The 19772-nt window shown below is 36.6% G+C and overlaps 1 protein-coding gene across 2 annotated transcripts; it reads left to right on the top strand.

Moving 5' to 3' along the window:
* Nucleotides 1-1480: 1480 nt before the first annotated feature.
* LOC145611166 (protein LOL3-like) lies at nucleotides 1481-13136 on the top strand. Of its 2 annotated transcripts, XM_081666445.1 has the most exons (7): nucleotides 1482-1670; nucleotides 1869-1994; nucleotides 6519-6638; nucleotides 9352-9464; nucleotides 12305-12367; nucleotides 12612-12683; nucleotides 12779-13136. In XM_081666445.1, the coding sequence occupies exons 2-7, from the start codon at nucleotides 1874-1876 to the stop codon at nucleotides 12818-12820; spliced, it is 531 nt and encodes a 176-aa protein (XP_081522571.1). In that variant the 5' UTR covers nucleotides 1482-1670; nucleotides 1869-1873; the 3' UTR covers nucleotides 12821-13136. The 2 variants fall into 2 exon arrangements, with proteins under 2 accessions (XP_081522572.1, XP_081522571.1); XM_081666446.1 differs by lacking the exon at nucleotides 12305-12367 and having other exon boundaries at nucleotides 1481-1670.
* The last annotated feature ends 6636 nt before the right edge of the window (nucleotides 13137-19772 follow it).

The following is a 19772-nucleotide window of genomic DNA, read 5'->3' as shown; positions in this document are numbered from 1 at the left end:
AAGTTTTGTACTGTGTAATAAGTGGCGCAATGAGCCACAATTTCTTTGTATGTTGTAAAATCCCAGAGAAAAAAAAAAGAAAGAGTCGCTTATAGTTGAAAGAGATGAGAGCAATGAAGAAAAAAAAAATGATAACATGAAAATTCAAATTAAAATGTTCAATAAAGACTTCATAATGTAGATGCCTCCCAAGCTTAGTTTCATCACTTGTTTTCTTTGTACTGGGTAAGATAATTTTTTTTTGTATATTTAGGAAACTAAGATAGACTTAGGATTTTATTGCATTTATAACCGAAAAAGAGCCTATTAGAAGTTTGAAATAGCTAGTTGTCGTGCTACTCTGTATCGTGGCGTGGCACATTTGGCAGTTTTTGCACATTTTAAAACTTCCATAACTATTGATCTATAACTTGGAATTGAGCTTATGATATATTATTGGAAAGTTTATTTTAAGGCCTATCTATCTAAATAATATTTGGATCAAAACTATGGGTCCAAAAAACCAGTTTTGCTCGATTTTGGGTTGTGGTCATGAAAAGAGAAAATGGATTAAAAATTTGTTGATTTGGGCTAGGAATTGGGGTTGGTTTAGGGAAATGTGTTGGTTTTAAGCACTTCGTAGATTCGATACGTAATGCAACCAACAAAGACAAATGAAAGGTTGCTCATCATTGAGTTTTGATCTGGGGAGGCAATTTTAGGTGTCTACACTAGGCTGAGCCCAATCCAATTTCGAGGCGAAGAATTATGCCAAAAACCCGCCTAAAATCGAGCTAGGTCGGCTGGGCCTACTTTGATTAGCTGTAATTGAAATAAAAACCCTTTTTTTTAAGATAAAGGATCTTAGGGGGGTTTTTTTTTGTCTAGTGTTTGCAGGCTAGTCACTTTTTTATTTTTATTTTTTATTTTTTATTATTTTTTTTTATTTTAAATTTTTATTTGTGTGTTCCCACCCTCAATGTATCACTAATGGAGATTGAACCTAACCTCAAGATTAGAAATGTACAATCTAATATATATATTTAAAGGGGAGTTTTTCCCTGTGTTTTTAGAGAGTCACGTAGGATTTAATTTTCTTAGCGCGCCATGTAAAATTATAAATTTAAGATGTAGCCAATTAAAAAAGAGATTATTAATTTCTTTTACAATTAAATGATTCAAATGCCACGTGAGTAAAATTGACGAATGAGATTTTAATGTTTAAATCAATTAGATACAAAATATTATCTTTTGAGATTAGAAATTTTATCTAATATTTTAAAACTAATATAATAACAATTTCAATCACATAAATATGAAAATATTTTTTTAAAAAGTACTAACAAAACGTGCATCACACGGGTTTCATCTAGTACTTTTTTTTTTTTTTCACTAGACCAAGCTAAGCTTAGACACTTAGTAAATATTACTCGGTAATTGCCTAATTGGATTACATCTCCCTTATATAGTGTTCTCCGTAATAACCCCGTAATATTTTATCATTCACGATTGTCAAAGTAATTTACTGGATTCGGTCTTTTTCTCTATCTCAAAAATCAAAAAGGGCGTCCTTCTTCCTTCCTCCTCCTTCTTTCCTCCATCCTCCAATTTGAGGATTTTGAGAGGAAAGAATTTCGGGTTTATTCAATCTTTTTCCCCAAAATCGAATTCCACGACTCACCCTTTTTTAGGTAAATCAATTCTTGTCTAATTTTCTTTCTAATTTTGATTGATTTTATTCAATTTTGCTTATATATATATACAATTTAGATAGACATGATTAAAAAAAATTATTTCAGATTTGGGGTTTCAGTTGAATTGAACCCAGTAAAACCCCTTTGAATTTGCCAGTTTTATGATAATAATTTTGTGATGATTGAATGCAACAGTTAATATGCAGAGCCAAGTTGTGTGCAATGGTTGTAGAACTGTTCTTCTATACCCGAGAGGTGCAACCAATGTTCGTTGTGCCGTATGTAATATAGTTACCCCGGTCCAATCGACGGCCGCTACAGGTATTTTAAATATGTGTATGATTTATTTGTTCTTTATCGTAGTTTTCGATTTCAGAATGTGAATATGTGCTTAATTTATCGATGTTTGCGGAAATGCGGGGTTGGGAGGTAGGCAAGAAAACTGTAGGAGAATTCGAAGTTTAATTAGCTTGAATTGAACTAATTTACTGATAAAGGTACAATCGGGTCAAGTAGCATAAACATAATGATATGTTTGGAATTCTGAAGATTATAGTGAATGCAAAGTGTATGATTAAGTAAAACTAATTTACTGATAAGAGTGCAATTGAGTTTAATTTGCGCGATATAATTAGATGTTAAGAATTTGGATGATTATAATAAGAACAAGAATTCTAATGTGGTGGGGGAATGGTTAAGAAATTATATGAGAATTTGAAGTGTAATAAGACTATAAGAATATAATTTATACAAATAAAAGTACAATTGGCTCAACTAGCACTAACTCAAAGTATTTTCAGATGAACGAACAAGAATTCAAGTTTTTGAATAATTTTTATGCTTTATAATTATCTTTATTTTTGTGTGTATTGTTATACCATATGGCCTTTATGTGGAGCTTGGTTTTTCTATCTGCTATTATTTGCTTATTGTTAACTTCCTAGAAAACCTTTAATATTTCCTTTTGTATTGCTTGGCTGCTGAAATGAATTGCATAATGCATCCTATGATTGACTCGCATTTTGATTGAATTTTAAAGCCTATGAACATTGTCTATCCAATCACAAGGCTATTTAAACTTGACATAGTTTCACAGATTTTATGGTAGCTTAGCTGAATTTCAGCATCTCTAATCTTTTTAAGTTGGCAGACAAATGACCCAATATTATAAGAGGATCTCAGCATTTAGTTTGTCAATCTGCTTTATTTATTTATTTATTTTTTAAGGTTTTCTCCCTTTTACATTTAAACACAAATCTACTTTATCTCATTTTACTTGAGTTGCTTTGTAGTACCTTTCTCTGTGTTTCTTCTATTTGATTAGCTTGATATTCTTTCTATGTCATGCCCTATCTTTGCGAAGAATACTTTGTTTACAACTTACTAGAGAAATATGTGGCCTATAGTCCTCTCCTATCATTTTACCGATCATTTTAATCATCACTCCTGTCTTTCATCTGTCAAAGTTAGATGCCTAAATCTCTCTCTCTCTCCATCCCTCCCCTTAATATCTTGGACATGTTACTCACTTAGTAGGATAAGAAAGTGACAAAACTTTTGGGTTCATGATCAAGTCACTATTGTCTACAATTACATTTACTGAGCACCGAAAGCGAAGAGGAGCTAGAAGTTGTCATTCTACAATGAATAAGAAAAAAAAATGTGTAACATAGCAGGTTTTTCAAAATCAACCAATTTTGCAATGCTTATGGTTTTCAATGATTTGGCGAAGGCCTATGACAAGATGATATGAGAGACGTGGTTCGGAATGATATGTTCTAAATTTTTACTCGTATATTATAACATTTTACTCACATGTTTTAATTTTACTAATTCGTTCTAAATTTAAGTCAGGTTTTCTAAATTTTTACTTAAATGTTATGAATGTTAATAGATGTTCTACATTTACCTCCATTACTTTTTAGTTGCAACAAAATAATTTTTTCTATCTCACAAAAATATCCCTTTGTTGTAACTAAAAAATAACGGAGGTATGTTCTAAATTTTACTCACATGTTTTAATTTTAAATCTATTCTCATTTAAGCAATTAAGCATGAGTTCTCACATACAGACCTATTCTCACCGTATCCAATATATATATAGGGTCAAATGAGAATTTTGAAATGATAAGGATTTTATGTGCATAATTTTTGTATTGAATGTGCATATTTTTTGAACTAAATGTGTAAATAATATATGACTCAAGTTAAAGGTGCATAAATTTTAAACATAATGTGCACAACTTTTTTTCGGAAAGTTCAAAGTTTTATTTGTTCAAAATCAATTTTGCACATGTTGAGCTAGTACTAATACTTTAAACAATCCCAAATACTACAAGCATGGAACTTATTGAATGTGTTAGACGCTAGATAAAGACATCATTAATCTTAGCCAATTGACAATATTTTGAGTAGTAATTCAATCAGACCATTAACCCAACCATCCTCACTACATTTATTTGCTACATACATAGGTTAATTACTTGAAGCAGCTACAGACACATAGGTTTAAATACATAGAACTTTCAACCATATGATAGAGACAAGCGGTGAACCAAAAGAACAATGCTAAATATTACTCCCTCTGTTTGTTTGTTTTTTTTTATTTTATTTTATTTATTTATTTATTTTATTATATGAATCAGTTTGATCGGCACATTTGCTGATATGCTACTTTGACCATAAATATTTTTAATTGTGTATTAATAAAAATTGTAACAAAATTATATTATGAAACTAGACATTATGACAAATCTAATGATATATAATATAATAACATTTATTCATCTTTTAGGGGGTGTTTGGTTCAAGCAAATTAGGTATAAGGTATGGGTTTGGAATGACCAAAACCCATATCTTGTGTTTGTTTCTTGAAATTTCATTTTTCAAACCCATACCTCAAACCCCCAAGGTATGGGTTTTTGAAACCCAAGGGGGGAGGTGGGTATGGCTCATACCCATACCTTTAGGTTTAAAATTAAAGAAAAACTATCATTCCTAGATAAAAACGAAACACATGAAATCAAGTATCAAGTTCCAACCCCATACCACCTAGGTTTCATTCCTCATTCCAAACCCGTACCATTGTTTGAACCAAACGCCTCCTTAGAGGTCAAAAAATTAAGTCAATCATGGCATGTGAATAGTGCAATTGTCAAAGTGATGCATATAATAAAAGTGGAGGGAGTATGAACATGGATTTTTGCTGATTGCATTAAATGCTGAAAGATATCATCAACCATAGGCAATCGAAATTATTCTGTGTAGTATTATAGTCAAACCATTAACGCTACCATCCTCTCTACATGTATTTTACTACATAGGTTATTTAGCTGAAGTAGTTACGGACTAGGATTCGTACATAGGTTAAATACATAGAATCAATAACGTAATATTAAAACAGACACCAGGAAAGGCAGGAATGACACGTGTCATTACCTAGTGCTGTATTTTCCCTCCAAATATTTTTTCTTTTTATTTTTTTGTCAAATCTTCTTAAACAATCTTCTACTATACCAACGAAGATATTTTTTCCATGTTTAGTTAACATATATATTTCATACTTTTCATTTCATATCTTTATACCTTTTATATAAGGTTATTAATGCCCAAACCATAAAAGTTTGTCAACTAATTAAATTATTGTATAACTCTCGCTTTTGTGTAAATTAATGTATAACTTTTCAAAGATTGTAATAAATAAGTCAAATATTCTTAAACAATCTTCTACTATACCAACGAAGATATTTTTTCCATATTTTGTTAACATTTATATTCCATATTTTTCATTTGATATCTTTTATACCTTTTAGATAAGGTTATTAATGCCCAAACCATAAAAGTTTGTCAACTAATTAAATTATTGTATAACTCTCGCTTTTGTGTAAATTAATGTATAACTTTTCCACGATTGTTATAATTTATAATTAAATTTTGTAAAAACCGTGCATTACAAGGGATCTAATCTAGTTGTCAATCCTGTAATCCTCACCTTTCCTAATATAACGGGTAACCTCAACCAATATACGAGCAAGGAGTTTTCCAGTTGATTGTATTAGAAGCTAGAAAGACATCATCAACTTTAGGCTATCGACAATATTTTGAGTAGTAATTTAATTAAATCAATAACCCTACCATCCTCTCCACATTTACTTGCTACATAGGTTAAATACATGAAGAAATTATAGACTAAGATTCCTAAAAGGCAATATTGATTCTTTCATGGTTTCTCTCACCCAAGTAAATGATTACTCTTATCTTCATCACGTCTACCTTTATATTAAATTAACAACTGATAACCACTCTCCCAAAACTCCACCAAAAACTATTTGTCTTGATAAGGGGGCAAATTAAATTGGGATAGGGAAAGTTTTTGCATAAATTGTCTTATTTGCAATTACAGATATACTTTAATGTGTTTATGCTGCTTGGCCGTTCTTTGATGCAATGTATTGGATGATTGACAAGTGTTTCATGGTGTATATGGTCTTTATCTTTTAGTAGAAGTATATGTGATATTAGTGTTATATCTTGTGGCATTATAATAGGGGTTTAATAGTATTGACTTAGGCCATGCTATTTTCGCCTGTTTAAATATTCACAAAGAAATTTAAGGTCCAATGAGATCATATAAGACCTACCGTCTTCTTTTTACAACCAAAATGAGTCCTTATCAGTTCAAGTAGCATTACATAAGTTCGGATTAGTTTATGTGATGAAATATAAGGTGAAAAGAGAATCTTTGCATGTCATGTACTCATGTCTGTTCATAGCATTCAATGTGTTGTGATCCTTAACTGTGATCATTTGTCTACATAAATGCTCTAATGGATTTTTTTTGCACAGGATTGGAAATGGATCAGATCATATGTGGGTGTTGTCATACCTTACTCATGTACTCACGGGGTGCGACAAGTGTGAGATGCTTGTGCTGTCACACCGTGAATCTAACAAATTCCTCTCCAGGTATTAAATTCTATGTTGCATGTATGAGAAGTGGTGGATAAAACCTGTCAATTGTCCACTTATGTAAAGAAATTTTTCTCATATTTTTAGGCTAATGTTCTAGCTATTTGAGCTTCTAAGCATCCATAGTTTGAGATGCAAGTAATTCAGTAATATTGTCATGTTAATTGTGTAACTCGGAGTTTTATCTATTTTGTTTCCTGAATACCTATACCTTGTTTTATTGGAAAATAACAAGTTATTTTCAACTTATTACCCTTGAGTATTTCAACTTATTACCCTTGAGTACACAGGAAAACTAACTACCAAACCAAGAAGTAACTGTTGGGAATACATTTGCCAATATCAAGTACTTTTTATGTTAAACTCCTTGCAACTTTTGTCAAGTCACAAGCCCACATGGCTGTTTAGTTGCTGCCCATATCTGGCCCAACTGCTTTCCCACTCGCTTGTCTCCTTGAACCATATCCTGGACAGAGATTAACCTTGTGTATTTTGACCCACTAAAATAACATGTAGGTAGAAGATTTAGAATTTTACAGAAAGGAAACACATATTAACTTGTGTCAATCATTAACTTGAGTATGGCAATTTTTTCACTAAACAGTACAAAGTATTATCTTTTCATTAGTGGGCGAGGGGTTTATGGAGAGTTATCTTTACGAGTTTGAATTGTTTATGCTAGTATGTCCTGTTACTTGTGGCATTCTAATGCTAGTTGACACAAGTTCCTTTTATTTGAAAACATTCTGTCAAACATCAACATTCATGAAATCATGGGTACAAAATGGGTTAGAAAAGGACATAATGGAATTTTATTTATATATACAATATATATTGAGATACACTTCAGTCATCCTGTCATAGCATACAAGCTAGAATAACTGTTTGTCTGCTCCACATTCATGAAATCATGGATACAAAATGGGTTAGAAAAGGACATACTGGAATATTTTTTTTATATCTTTATATCTATAGATATAAGATACACTCCAATTATCTTGTCATATCTGTATCTGACTAGTACATGTCACTGATGTCAGATATTGTTTAATCAAATAGTTAAATGTGCTAATTTTGTGAGAGAAGCCTTATAGAATCATCTGTTATTATATTTTTTTTTGTTTTTAATTATTTTCAAACAGTCATTTTCACCATTATATGTGCCTGAAATATGCTTATCAAAATTAGTTACTCCCTCTGTTATTTTTTTATTTTTTATTTTTTATCTTCCTACTTTCCATGTAGACAATTCTTTTATTTAATTATTTATTTCTGTAATTTTTTTTCCTACTTTTGCTTTATTCCTATTATAGTTAAAGAAATTTCCACCTTCATCCCTCCTTAGCCCACCACATGGCTCACATTACACTATGTAATAATATGATGTGTCTACACAACTTTCTCTTTCCTACCCAAAAAGTTAAAAAGGGACCCACTTTTCACTTTCCCTTTCGACCTTTTTTTTTCCATGGTAAGTAGGAAGATAATTAAAGAACGGAGAGAGTACTATGGCTAAATATTTATCTTTCTAAAGAATTTATATGTTTTATACTTTTATTGGCCTGATAATGCAATGAATAATTATAAAATAGGGAATTAAGGATAAAGTAAAGGACACCTTAGGATAGTTCTTTTCTAAATGCAATAGACTCCTTGATTGGTGAAAATATTTGGTCGGTTCCTAGAAATATTGTGGAAAACTTGCAAATGTTTTCTGCTTTCCACATTTGAAGAGTTTGTGTAACATAGGTAACATTTAACAAGATAGTGAAATAACTTTAATGGCATAGTGCTGCTGTCGGAAGTTTTTACATACTTACTAGGCATTGCCCCTATTGAGTAATTGCTTGTAAAATGAGATTAAAAGAAACTTTTCAATTGAATATAGGTGGGAAAAGAATCATAAGATGGTTTAATCACTTTGATGATATAAGCTAATAACAATTGATAATATATTATAGAAGTAATGAAAATTAATTAGTAGTATTGTAAATAAATTCTATTTAATTCTGTTCTCCTCTAGATAGAACTTATTATAGGTTGGCGTGGTATGCTAAATAATATTGCATAGATCAGATGGTAATTTTTTGCTTTTAAATTGGGAGGTTTAGGGTTCAAGTCTTGATTGCCGCCCTTTTATGTGAGGATCATTTGAGTTGAATGTATGTTAAAGAGGAGAAGGCGACATGTGGCATGATGTCATTATTTTTCTTGTGTTCTAGGAATAGATCTAGGATGTAGTTCATGAATTGACTTTATCTTGCTGTCCAATAGCTTATGAAAGAACTTCCAAAACGTATGTCAGATGGAATACTGAGGATTTGTAACAAGCAGGACTTGAGGTATTTGATTAGGAGACTTTGATTATTCACCCTACTGTTTCTGTCTTAGAAATTAGAATATCTTCCGTGTCATGATATACACTCCTTTGCTTGTCTGTCAGTTTGAACTTCTTTCTCAAAAATTTGATGTTTTGATGTTCTTCGAATTTAAATGTTGTTTTGTTTTACTTGTATATATTGTTAGTACTTTTTTGAGGTTTATGTTTGATGTGCCGTTTAAAACGGCTTAAAGTGCAACTCTTTATAATTTTGATAATCAATCTTCATTGAATGTTGGAATCTGATAATTTGACTTTGTTGTCTGAAACTCTGAATGTGAAATTTTCTTTTCTAATTTTCTCTGTTCTGTTTTATGTGGTCATGAATAGTATCGAACCAGTTTGCCACAGTGCGATGTGGAAGCTGCCAGATGGCACTTATGTATCCATATGGAGCTCCATCAGTCAAATGTGCTGTTTGTCACTATATCACAAATGTTGGAGTAAGTTCATTAAGTCTCTACATTGTTATGCTAAGGGCTCCTTTTCTAAGTATTTATTTATTATTTTATTTTATTGTATACTATTTTATTGTGTGTTGCTTTTCCTGTTTTTTCCACATATCTTGTGGTTGATTCTGCTGAAAATTGAAATCGCATGTCCGTTTATAAGGTGCAGTTTGGAGAAGGATAGCTATTTGCATAAGTGATCCGAATTTAAGTCTAATTGAAAGAAATGCCATTAAATTAATTAGCATCCTGAACATGGAGAAAGGCATAGCTGGAATTTATGGTTAATTGTCTAAAATGAGACAATGTTTCCAAGCTAATAATAGCCATGAAAGCTTATCAAACCTTCTTTGCAACCAAAACTTAAGTAAAGGTTAGATAAAGAATGCCACCCTTAATTTGATTATCTGACGCCTGAGATTAGATTTATGCTCTTAGGATTGACAATTGAATTGAGGCAAATTGCTACCATCAAGTATTGCATTGACAGAGTTTAAAGTCTTGTGAGACAATATTTTGACTTGATAGTCTTTTGACCTAAATTTTTCAAGGATTAAATAATCTCAATAATCAAAATGTACACTAATGTCAGCAGTCATCTTATGAAACATTAATGTTATAAATTTAGTGACTTTGAGTGAGTCCAGAATCTATCTAAAAAGTTGATATTCCTGTCATTCACTTCAACAATTATAACACTTATTTTTATATTACTCAAATGCTGATTTCTTCAGCATTTTGTCAAATCTACGTTATAACACTTATTTTTATATTATTTATTTTTGGCATCTACGTTATTTTTTTGCCAAATCTGAGCTCAATTTGGTCCCTAAGAACCAAAATAGCCCCCGAAACCTTTGACGGAATACCAATTCGATAAAAATAATATTAATAAATGAAGGGTGGGCCCCACTAACGGAATTTTTTAACGGCAGGATAACGGCAAGGTTACCGTATGGAAACAAAAAGTATATTGGGGTTACCGTGTAGAAAGTCGTATATGTTGGGGCACAACGTAGAAAAGTGAAAAAAACAGGGTTACTGTGTAGAAAAACCCAACAAAAAACTTACCACAAAGGACCTTCCATTTATATTTGATTTTTCTCCATGACATTAATAAGGATTCCTGCTAAATTGCTAGTTTAATTTTGTGATTTCATGCTAATTAAGAAGTTAAAATTAAAGCATCACTAATGTCTCAAAATTCTAAAACAGTTTCTATCCCAGTTCCTCCACTTTCTTCCCCTTGTGTATGTACCTTGGCATCCATAATAGACTCCCTTAAGCTTGTTTTACTCGTTTTTACCATTGCAGCCACCACTTCCCTGATGCCTAAAAGTCTCTCTCTCTCTCTCTCTCTCTTATATCGATCACTTGTTTTCTCTCTCTCAATTTTAGCTAATCTCTCTCATCCCCTTACAAACTACCATGAAACGGCGTCTTTCTCCATCACCAGATGAGACAACCGTTATCACCCATTATTGCAGCCAACGATCCAACTTCATTATCCCTTCTACTTTGTATCCTAAACTTAAAATTGTTACACACTAACTAGTGCTAGTTTCACATTAGTCATTGTTGTGTGGATTGCCTATATGAAAGTTTGACCCATTCTAAGCTTCTTTCCATAGTAGTTATGAAAGTTTTATTGGAAGAAGCATGTGTCCATGGAGATACTTTTTAGGAGTCAATGTGAAGGGCATTGTCATTAGTGCACAATAAAATCAGTTAATTAAAACAAGGATTTGACATAGTTCCCTTTCAAATGTCATGAAGCAAGGATTTAATTTAAATTAAGGGGCAATTGTGGTAATAATATTTTATTTTATTCTAAAGATGGCTAGAAATAATTCAAAAAAACTCTACGCTACCAATGAAAATTTCCCAAAAGAATAAGATTCGTCCTAAGTTGACTCTTGCAGCCACCACAAAATTTATACTCTTTAAGAAAACAGTCCTTAAATATTTATATATAGAGCTTTGACTAACAACTTAGTAAATAAAAAAATGAGTTATTCAAAATAGGTCTTCAGCCTTTGGGCTCTTTAGTATATTTCACCAAATACCCTTTTTATTTAACCAAATCTTTAGTGGATTGGGTATTATATTAGTTTGTTTGAAGGTAATTTTATTATCGGAATTGGTCTTACTATCCTTTTGCTTACATTTGAGAAAAGCCATAAAGTTGGGGGTTTGAGTTGGAGAACTTTCATAAACTGAAAAAAAAATAGTGATAAAAAAATTAAACTTTTTTCTTTGTATGTGATGGAATTTGGCCCTAGATGCTAGCCATGGGAGGACTATATATATAGGAAGGAAGGAGGAAGATAAGATCATGTGCAGAAGCAAGAAAAAGACCAGTGTGATGAGGAGAGAGATAGAGAGAGCATGTGAGGGGGAAGGAGTAAAAAATTAACTGTGAATCACTTGCCAAAAAAGAAGGAAATTTTGAGACACATCAGGAGTTGCACTGACTAACCATGTTTTTTAGCATTTAGGTGGTGTTTTAGAAAAATTATATGGTAAAATAATTTTTCACAAAAAATATTTATTAAAGGTGCTATATCATAAACTTAATACTATGATAAGGTGGATTTTCCTTGAAAATTAGCTGAATATTTTCCTTGAAAATGAGCTGAATCTAATCTACTGTAGAGCTAAATATGGTCATGTCAACCTGTTTAAAGGCACTTTAGCTGGATCACATTTTTGGACCAATTAATACTTAAGTTGCCTGAATATCTAGTTGTATCAGGAGCTTAGTACTTCAGGTATTTTGGTGCTTTAGGTAAAATTTATCTATATTGAAATTTTACTATTTATGTGTTCTCCAGAATGCCAATGGATCAGGTTCAATTCATAGACAAAACGGTGTAGCTACATCATCAACTTCCACAGTAAGTGCTAGAATCACGATTAAATACGAGTTGTCACTATTGACTTTCTTAGTCTATAGTCACCATCCAAAGGATAAATTACTCATCATATGACGTTATGACTTGGTTCTGTTTCTAAAATTATCATGTCACATGTGGTTATCTTTATATATAGAACATTGGCGTAATTTATATGTAGAGTCCTGGTCTTTTTTTTGTACCTGTCATTCTTATTAAGCATGCCAAATGCTTGTGTGTTATGCAGCCTGTCCCAAATTCCCAAAGTCAAACAGTGGTTGTGGAAAACCCTATGTCATTTGACGGAAGTGGTAAATTGGTAATGTCCTATGCTTCCTCCCTCTCCTGATTGTATTTGTAATTTATCAGGTCTTTCAAAGCAAGAACTAACTTGCAGCTGTTTAATTTCTGCAGGTTAGTAATGTCGTTGTTGGGGTTACTACAGAAAAGAAATAATTTCTGGTGTAACTGCTCGGTGTCTCTCTCCTCCTTTTTGTCAAAAGCGGATCTTGATTTGTTCTGATAATTTGCTTTGTTCACTGAGCCTTTTGTGTATCCATGTATTTGGTATATTTCAATCAACCAAGTGCTTATTGTGAATGTTGTAATTATTATTAATATTACGGGAAGGGTTCTTTTATTTTATTGATCTCTATTATAGTGTGATTCCATCGAATATCTGTATAGTAAAAATTTAAACCGAATTTGTTGTTCAGGACATTTAAGCACGAAGACAGGTTTGAATGAAATAGGGACTGCATATTCTGTTCAATATTTCAAGATCATTATGTGCATAAATTGCTCTTTCTGATGCTCGTGCTGGAATTACATCATGTCTGCTTTGGTTTATTATACTTTTATACTAGTTGTATTGAACAACGTTAATAAAAAAAAAGTCACTAATTCGTTGTATGGCAGTTTTAAATTGTCAATTTTACAAATGATGTCTGCATTTTTTTTTTTTTTTTTTTTTTTTTTTTTTTTTTTTTTGACAAAAGAACTTACAAACAACAAACAAACTAAAAACGGAAACAAAGTAAATCACGCCGACACGCCTTCCCTGACAAATAGTGAGCTTGAGCAACCGTAGACCTTGGAACTTTCTGAATATGACACAACCAAAGCACCAGCCTTCATGTTGTGTTTTTGTATATTCACAATTATGGTGTTTTTTTTTTTAATTTATTTTTTTTTATTATTTTTTTTAAGGACATTCACAATTATGATTCGACCTAAATGCGCTATTTTACAAATCTGTATATGTGTAAGAGATTTCAAGTTGTCTTTGTGTTGTGTTTTTTTATATACTTCCTTTGTAACATTTGGGAAATTGCACTATTCATGTTTACTTATTGCCTGTTTGACTTGCATTAAAAAAAAAAAAAAAAGGATTACGTAATTATTGTGGCAATTGGGAAGAGAGAATGATGATAAGTACCATATAAAATTATTATATAAGTGAAACAGGGAGGGGGAGGTTGTGGTGTTAAGCTAAAAAGATCATATCATCATGTTTAAAAATAATTAATACAAAGATAAGAAAACAAAAGTCAATCAAAAAAAAAAAAAAAAAAAAAAAAAAAGGAGAAGATAGATTAATCAATTATATTAGCAAAGAAAAAACAAAGGCAAATATAAGAAAGGCTACCTTTGGAATGAAGGGGAACAAATCATCGGGGCTTGATGGTTTTCCTTTGGAATTTTACAATGCAAATTGGAAGACAATGCCTAAGGATACCAATGTATCAGTCTAAGCTTTCTTTAGAGAGGGGCACATGCTCAGAGAGATAAATGAAATTTCATTGTCCTCATCCCGAAAGTTAATAAGCGGAATGTTGTCTCTAAGTTCTGTTTGGGGTATTTTTACCCTCGACAAATGGACAAATGAGGAGGTGCCACGTGTCAGGGGCTGACAGGTCATCCTTGACCAATCTCCAGCAGACACGTGGCCTCTCCAGATACTCTCTTAGAATTGCGGCCTTCAAGGGCCCAATTCCCCAAAAATCCGCTATTTGGCGGCGCAGCCCATCAGTCCTAGGTTAAAATGACCTAGGGAGGGGCACTTTTCCCAATGACCCTATAAATAGGGAGATAATCCCCCAAAATGGGGGACATTCAGAAATTTACTATCATTTATTACATCCTACTTTCTCTCTCATCAGAGAACACCTGAGCTTGAAATCCAAGCAGATCCCCACCTAAATTTCCGCACTTTTTATTATCCTTCAAGTTACTAACTTGAGCGTCGGAGGCGGAGCACCATCCAACCGGTGTCTCCGTTGTGTTTGCAGGTACAGAGTCAGCAGGACCAGTCTTCGAGCTGTAACTCTCCCAAGGGACAAAAACACCCAAAACATTTGGCGCCGTCTGTGGGGAGAGTACCTCAAGATGGTTCAAAGTTCTGTACCAATTCTCAATTCTACCTCTCTACGTCCGGGTACTCAGACGGGTAACCTAGACGACTTGCAACCGGTTATTCAGCCGGAAGGGTTTGAAATCCCTCAGCCTCCATCTCAGCCTCAGCTAGAGGTATTCACTGAGGAGGAGGAAGAAGAAGAAGACAATGATGTGGAGACCTACATAACCAAAGATGGCTCTCTCATCTCTAAATCCATTCGCTCCAGAGATCAACTGGAGCGAAATCTAGACCAGGCGGGTCCAAGCAGCCGGCCCACTAGGAGGTCTGACGGGGAAACCCAGAAGACTAGAGGAGAAGCTCCAGTCACCCGGAACGAGCTCATGAAATTCATGAACTCCTTCAAAGGTGAAATCAAGGAGATGATCAACAACAAGGCAGGCTTTTTCAAGAGTCAACCGGCTAAAAAGACTCCCAATGATGGGAAGAAGAAGAAACCGGTCAAGGACAGGCAGCCAACTCCTCATCCAAAGGAGAAGGCAGCCGCAAAACTCGACTGGTCTAAGATTCTGATGCCCCGGCGACCCCAGCCGGAGGCCAAAAAGACGTCTACCTTCGATGCTAGAGAAGTCATCAATCGAAGGAGGCAGCAACAGTCTGAGTCAGCTTCTACCTCAAGCTTTCCAGACAGCTTCAAGGAAGCTTCTGCAAGGAACTCTATGTCCTTGCATGAGAGTCGGACAGGCGGTAAATCCGTCAACACCGAACCTCAGCTGATGATAGGGTCTATGCCATACGCACCCCAGACGCAGTATGGGCAGTATGACCTCCAGTTCATGCAGCCACCTCCATTTGGAGGTCAGGTGGCATATACCAATGTCCAGCCACTGGATTGGCAACTCCGGCTGATGAGGCTAGGCGAACAACCGTCTGCCTTTGCAGCCAATATAACCGAGGCGGCTCAGCCGACCAAGGTTAAGAACATTTTGGTTGGTGCTTATGATGGCACCACCAACCCAGAAGACCACCTGATGGCATACACCAACCTAATGTGTTTACAAGGTTGGGACGATGCCACCTGGTGCCGCTGTTTTCCGGCTACATTGAAGGGCATTGCCCAGCAATGGTTTGGCAACTTGCCAGCCGGATCTGTTGACTGCTTCAAGAAGTTAGCCTTCTTGTTTGCCACCAACTTCTCAATGAACATCCCTGCTAAGAAAACAAGTTTAGACTTGAGCACCATTAAGCAGGGAGAGAGAGAAGGGCTACGCTCATATGTCAGACGGTTCAACCTGGTCAGAATTCAGATCCAAGGGCTGTCTGACGAGGTAGCATTTACAGACTTTTTCAAGGGTCTGAGAGACGGGTCGACTTTTAAGTTCGACCTTGTCAGAAAAGGGGCATTTACGCTACAGGCGGCCTTGAGGGAGACGGAAAGCTATATACAAGCAACCGACCTCTGTACGCCTGGTAGCCAGTCGGACTCCAAGAAGTCTGACAAGCAAAAAGAGAGCCGATCTGCTCAGCCGGCAAAGAAAAAAGAAGAGAGCAAGAAAAGAAAAGAAGTCTGGGCGGTCAGTGATTCTGAGCAGCCGTCCCAGAAGAAGAAAAAGGAGTTTAAACCGTACGTTCCCGATACGAGTTTAACAAAGACTGTAACTCTATCCTCATGGAGGTGAAGGACCGGCTGTCCATTGAGAAGCCGAATCCAATGAAGAGTTCCGTCTAGTCTCGGAACAAAAATAAATATTGCCAATTCCATGAGGAGGTTGGACATGACACCAACGACTGCTTCAGTTTACAGCGGACGTTGGACCGTCTGGCTGACAAAGGGCTTCTGAAGTCCTATATTTCTAAGTCCCCAGCCGGGGCAAAGAAGAAGAGCAAGGGTCAGTCCTCTAAGGCTACCCCCCAGCCTGCTAGTAGATCGGAAACCGACAGGGATCCGGTCTACACCATAGCAGGCGGATTCTCTTGTGGTGGCCCTACCATCCGGGGCAACAAAAGCCATCTTCGAAAGATGGATAAGGATGATGAGGAGCAGGCGTCTGCCAGCTCCACTTTTCCGGATGTCCTCATTACTGAGAAGGACAGGGGCAGCGTTCGCCGCCCGCATGACGACCCGGTTGTTATTGAATGCAAGGTCGCCAACCAGTTAGTTGGGCGCATCCTTATTGACACCGGCAGCTCGTTAGACATCATCAGCCTCCAGTGCTTGCAGAAGCTGAAATACAACTCCAGCAGCATGCATCCGGTCACCCACCCCTTGGTTGGTTTTGGGGGTGGGATGGTCTATCCAGCCGGAAGAATTGACTTACCCATCCGGCTGGGTGAGAAGGGCCAGGGACGACATATTGTCGTCAGATTCTTGGTCGTTGAGGAGTTGACTGCCTACAACATCATTCTTGGGAGGCCAACCCTCAATGAAGCCATGGCGGTAATCATCCCTTCGCTCATGCTCATCAAGTATGAGAGGGATGATGGTTCTGTTGGTTCCCTGAACGGGGATCAGAAGACGGCCAGGGAGTGCTACCTCTCAGCCGTCAAAGATACTGTGGCCGCAGACGGCCAAGGGAAGGAACCATAGAACTTGACAACGTCAAGGATGCTCCTTCACCCCCACCAGCAGCCGGAAAAAAGAGAAAAGCTGCAGAGCTGGTGGTGGTGAAGAAAGAAAAGAAATAGCAATCACTGACTGGTGAACGGTCAAAGGAGCTCCGTCCCCAACCGGCTGGTGAAAGTATTGATCTTGTTCTGGACGATAGCCGTCCAGAGCGAACTGTTAAGGTTGGGACAGTTGCTAATGCTGTTCTGGGTGCAGACTTGCACCTTCTGCTGAAAGAATTCAAAGATGTGTTTGCCTTTGAAGTGGAAGAGATGTCAGGCATCAGTCCGGATCTCGCTGTCCACAAACTCGCCGTGGATCCAAAAATGAAGCCCATCTGGCAAAAGAAGAGGAACCACGGTGAGGAAAGAAGTCAGGCAGCAGCTGCCGAAGTCAAAAAGCTGTTGGACGCCAGGTTCATTCGACCTTGTAATTTCCCCGACTGGGTGGCAAACGTTGTACTTGTAAAGAAGCCGAATGGTAACTGGCGGATGTGTGTAGATTACACAGATCTCAACAAGGCATGCCCAAAGGATAGTTATCCACTTCCAAAAATTGACAGCTTGGTCGATTCAACAGCCGGACATGCCTTGATGAGTTTTATGGATGCCTATTCCGGCTTCCATCAGATACCTCTGTGGAAAAAAGATCAAGAAAAGACGGCCTTCGTCACTGATCAGGGGTTATTCTGTTATACTGTGATGTCGTTTGGCTTGAAGAATGCGCCGGCTACGTTCCAACGGATGATTAATACAGTCTTCATTAATCAAATTGGGAGGAATGTAGAGGCGTACATTGATGACATGATAATCAAATCCAAGAAGTAGACGGATCACCTTGCTGATCTCCGAGAAACCTTCACCACACTCAGGCGGCATAAGGTTATGTTAAATCCTAAGAAATGCGTCTTTGGTGTTGAGTCTCGGAAGTTTCTCGGATTCCTGATTGATCAAAGGGGGATAGAGGCTAACCCTGAGAAGATACAAGCGGTAATTGACATGAAGTCACCCCGCACTGTCAAGGAAGTTCAGAGACTCACCGGTTGCCTGACCGCCTTGGGGATATTCCTCAGCCGGTAAGGTGACAAATGCCTTTACTTCTTCCAAGCAATCAGGAAGAAGACTAGATTTGAATGGGGGGATGATGCTGAGGCGGCATTCCAAAAATTGAAAGAACACTTACACTCTTTGCCAAGGCTTGTTAGTCCTTTGCCGAGAGAGAAGCTGTACATGTACCATGCTCTCAATGCCGTTCTCCTTGCTGAACGAGACGGTACTCAGCTCCCGGTATACTTCATTAGCCATGTGTTAAAAAATGCTGAACTCCGGTACCCCATGGTGGAAAAATTTGGTCTTGCTCTATATATGGCCTTCAAAAATACCAGCCCCTCAAGCGGCCAATGTCTACTCTGGAATCATCCGGCAGAATGTTGAAATGGGCTATTGAAATGCAAAGTCTTGAAATCTCCTACGAACCAAGGAAAGCAGTGAAAGGTCAGGCGTTTGCCGACTTCATTGTTGAAATGACCCGTCCGGTTTTCCCGGATAATGTTGATCAGGTTTGGAAGGTGTATGTAGATGGGAGCTCTACAAAGAACGGCTGTGGTGCAGGCATTGGTTGTGAATTTCCAGAAGGAGATAGATATGAGTATGCACTACGGTTCAAGTTTCAGGTCTCAAATAATGAGGCGGAGTATGAAGCCATGCTAGCCGGAATCCGCATGTGTAAGGCAGCAGGGGCAACAAAGATTGACGCCCATTCTGATTCTCAGTTGGTTGTTAGCCAGTATGAGGGCACTTATGAAGCGACCCATCCGGCTATGATCAAATATCTTCAGGCTGTCAAAGATGAGGCTGGGACACTTGAGGAATTCAGATTGAATCAAGTGCCCCGGTTAGATAACCACCCGGCGGATGCACTGTCAAAATTGGCATCATCCGCCTGCCATGATACGCCTCGGTCAGTCTTTTGGGAAGTTCTTGAAAAAAGAAGTATTTATGAAGAGCCCATTGGAATTCTGGATCGAAGTTCTACTTGGATGGATGGCATCCGGGCGTATCTTGCAGACGGCACGCTCCCTGATTCACCTCAGGAGGCAGCCGTCATGAAAAAGAGAGCAGCAAACTTCGAGTTGAGAAACGGAGAACTCTTCAAGGCTGGATTTCTCAAGCCCTTGTTGAAATGTGTTACCCTAGAAAAGGGGAAAGAGGTACTCGAAGAGCTGCATGCGGGATTTTGCGCCTCCCACATAGACGGCAAGTCCCTAGCCGTCAGAGCCAGGCGGCATTATTTCTGGCCTACCCTTGAGGCAGATGCCAAAGAATTTGTGAAGAAATGTGATAAATGCCAGAGGTTTGGAAAGCTAATACATCGCCCGGCTACTGATCTGACGGCAATTCACAGCCAGTCCCGTTTGCTAAGTGGGGCATGGACATATTGGGTCCTTA

Source organism: Chenopodium album, chromosome 24, assembly GCF_948465745.1.
Source record: "Chenopodium album chromosome 24, dcCheAlbu1.1, whole genome shotgun sequence".
Lineage (NCBI taxonomy): Eukaryota > Viridiplantae > Streptophyta > Magnoliopsida > Caryophyllales > Amaranthaceae > Chenopodium > Chenopodium album.
This window is presented reverse-complemented; position numbering and strand designations above follow the sequence as displayed.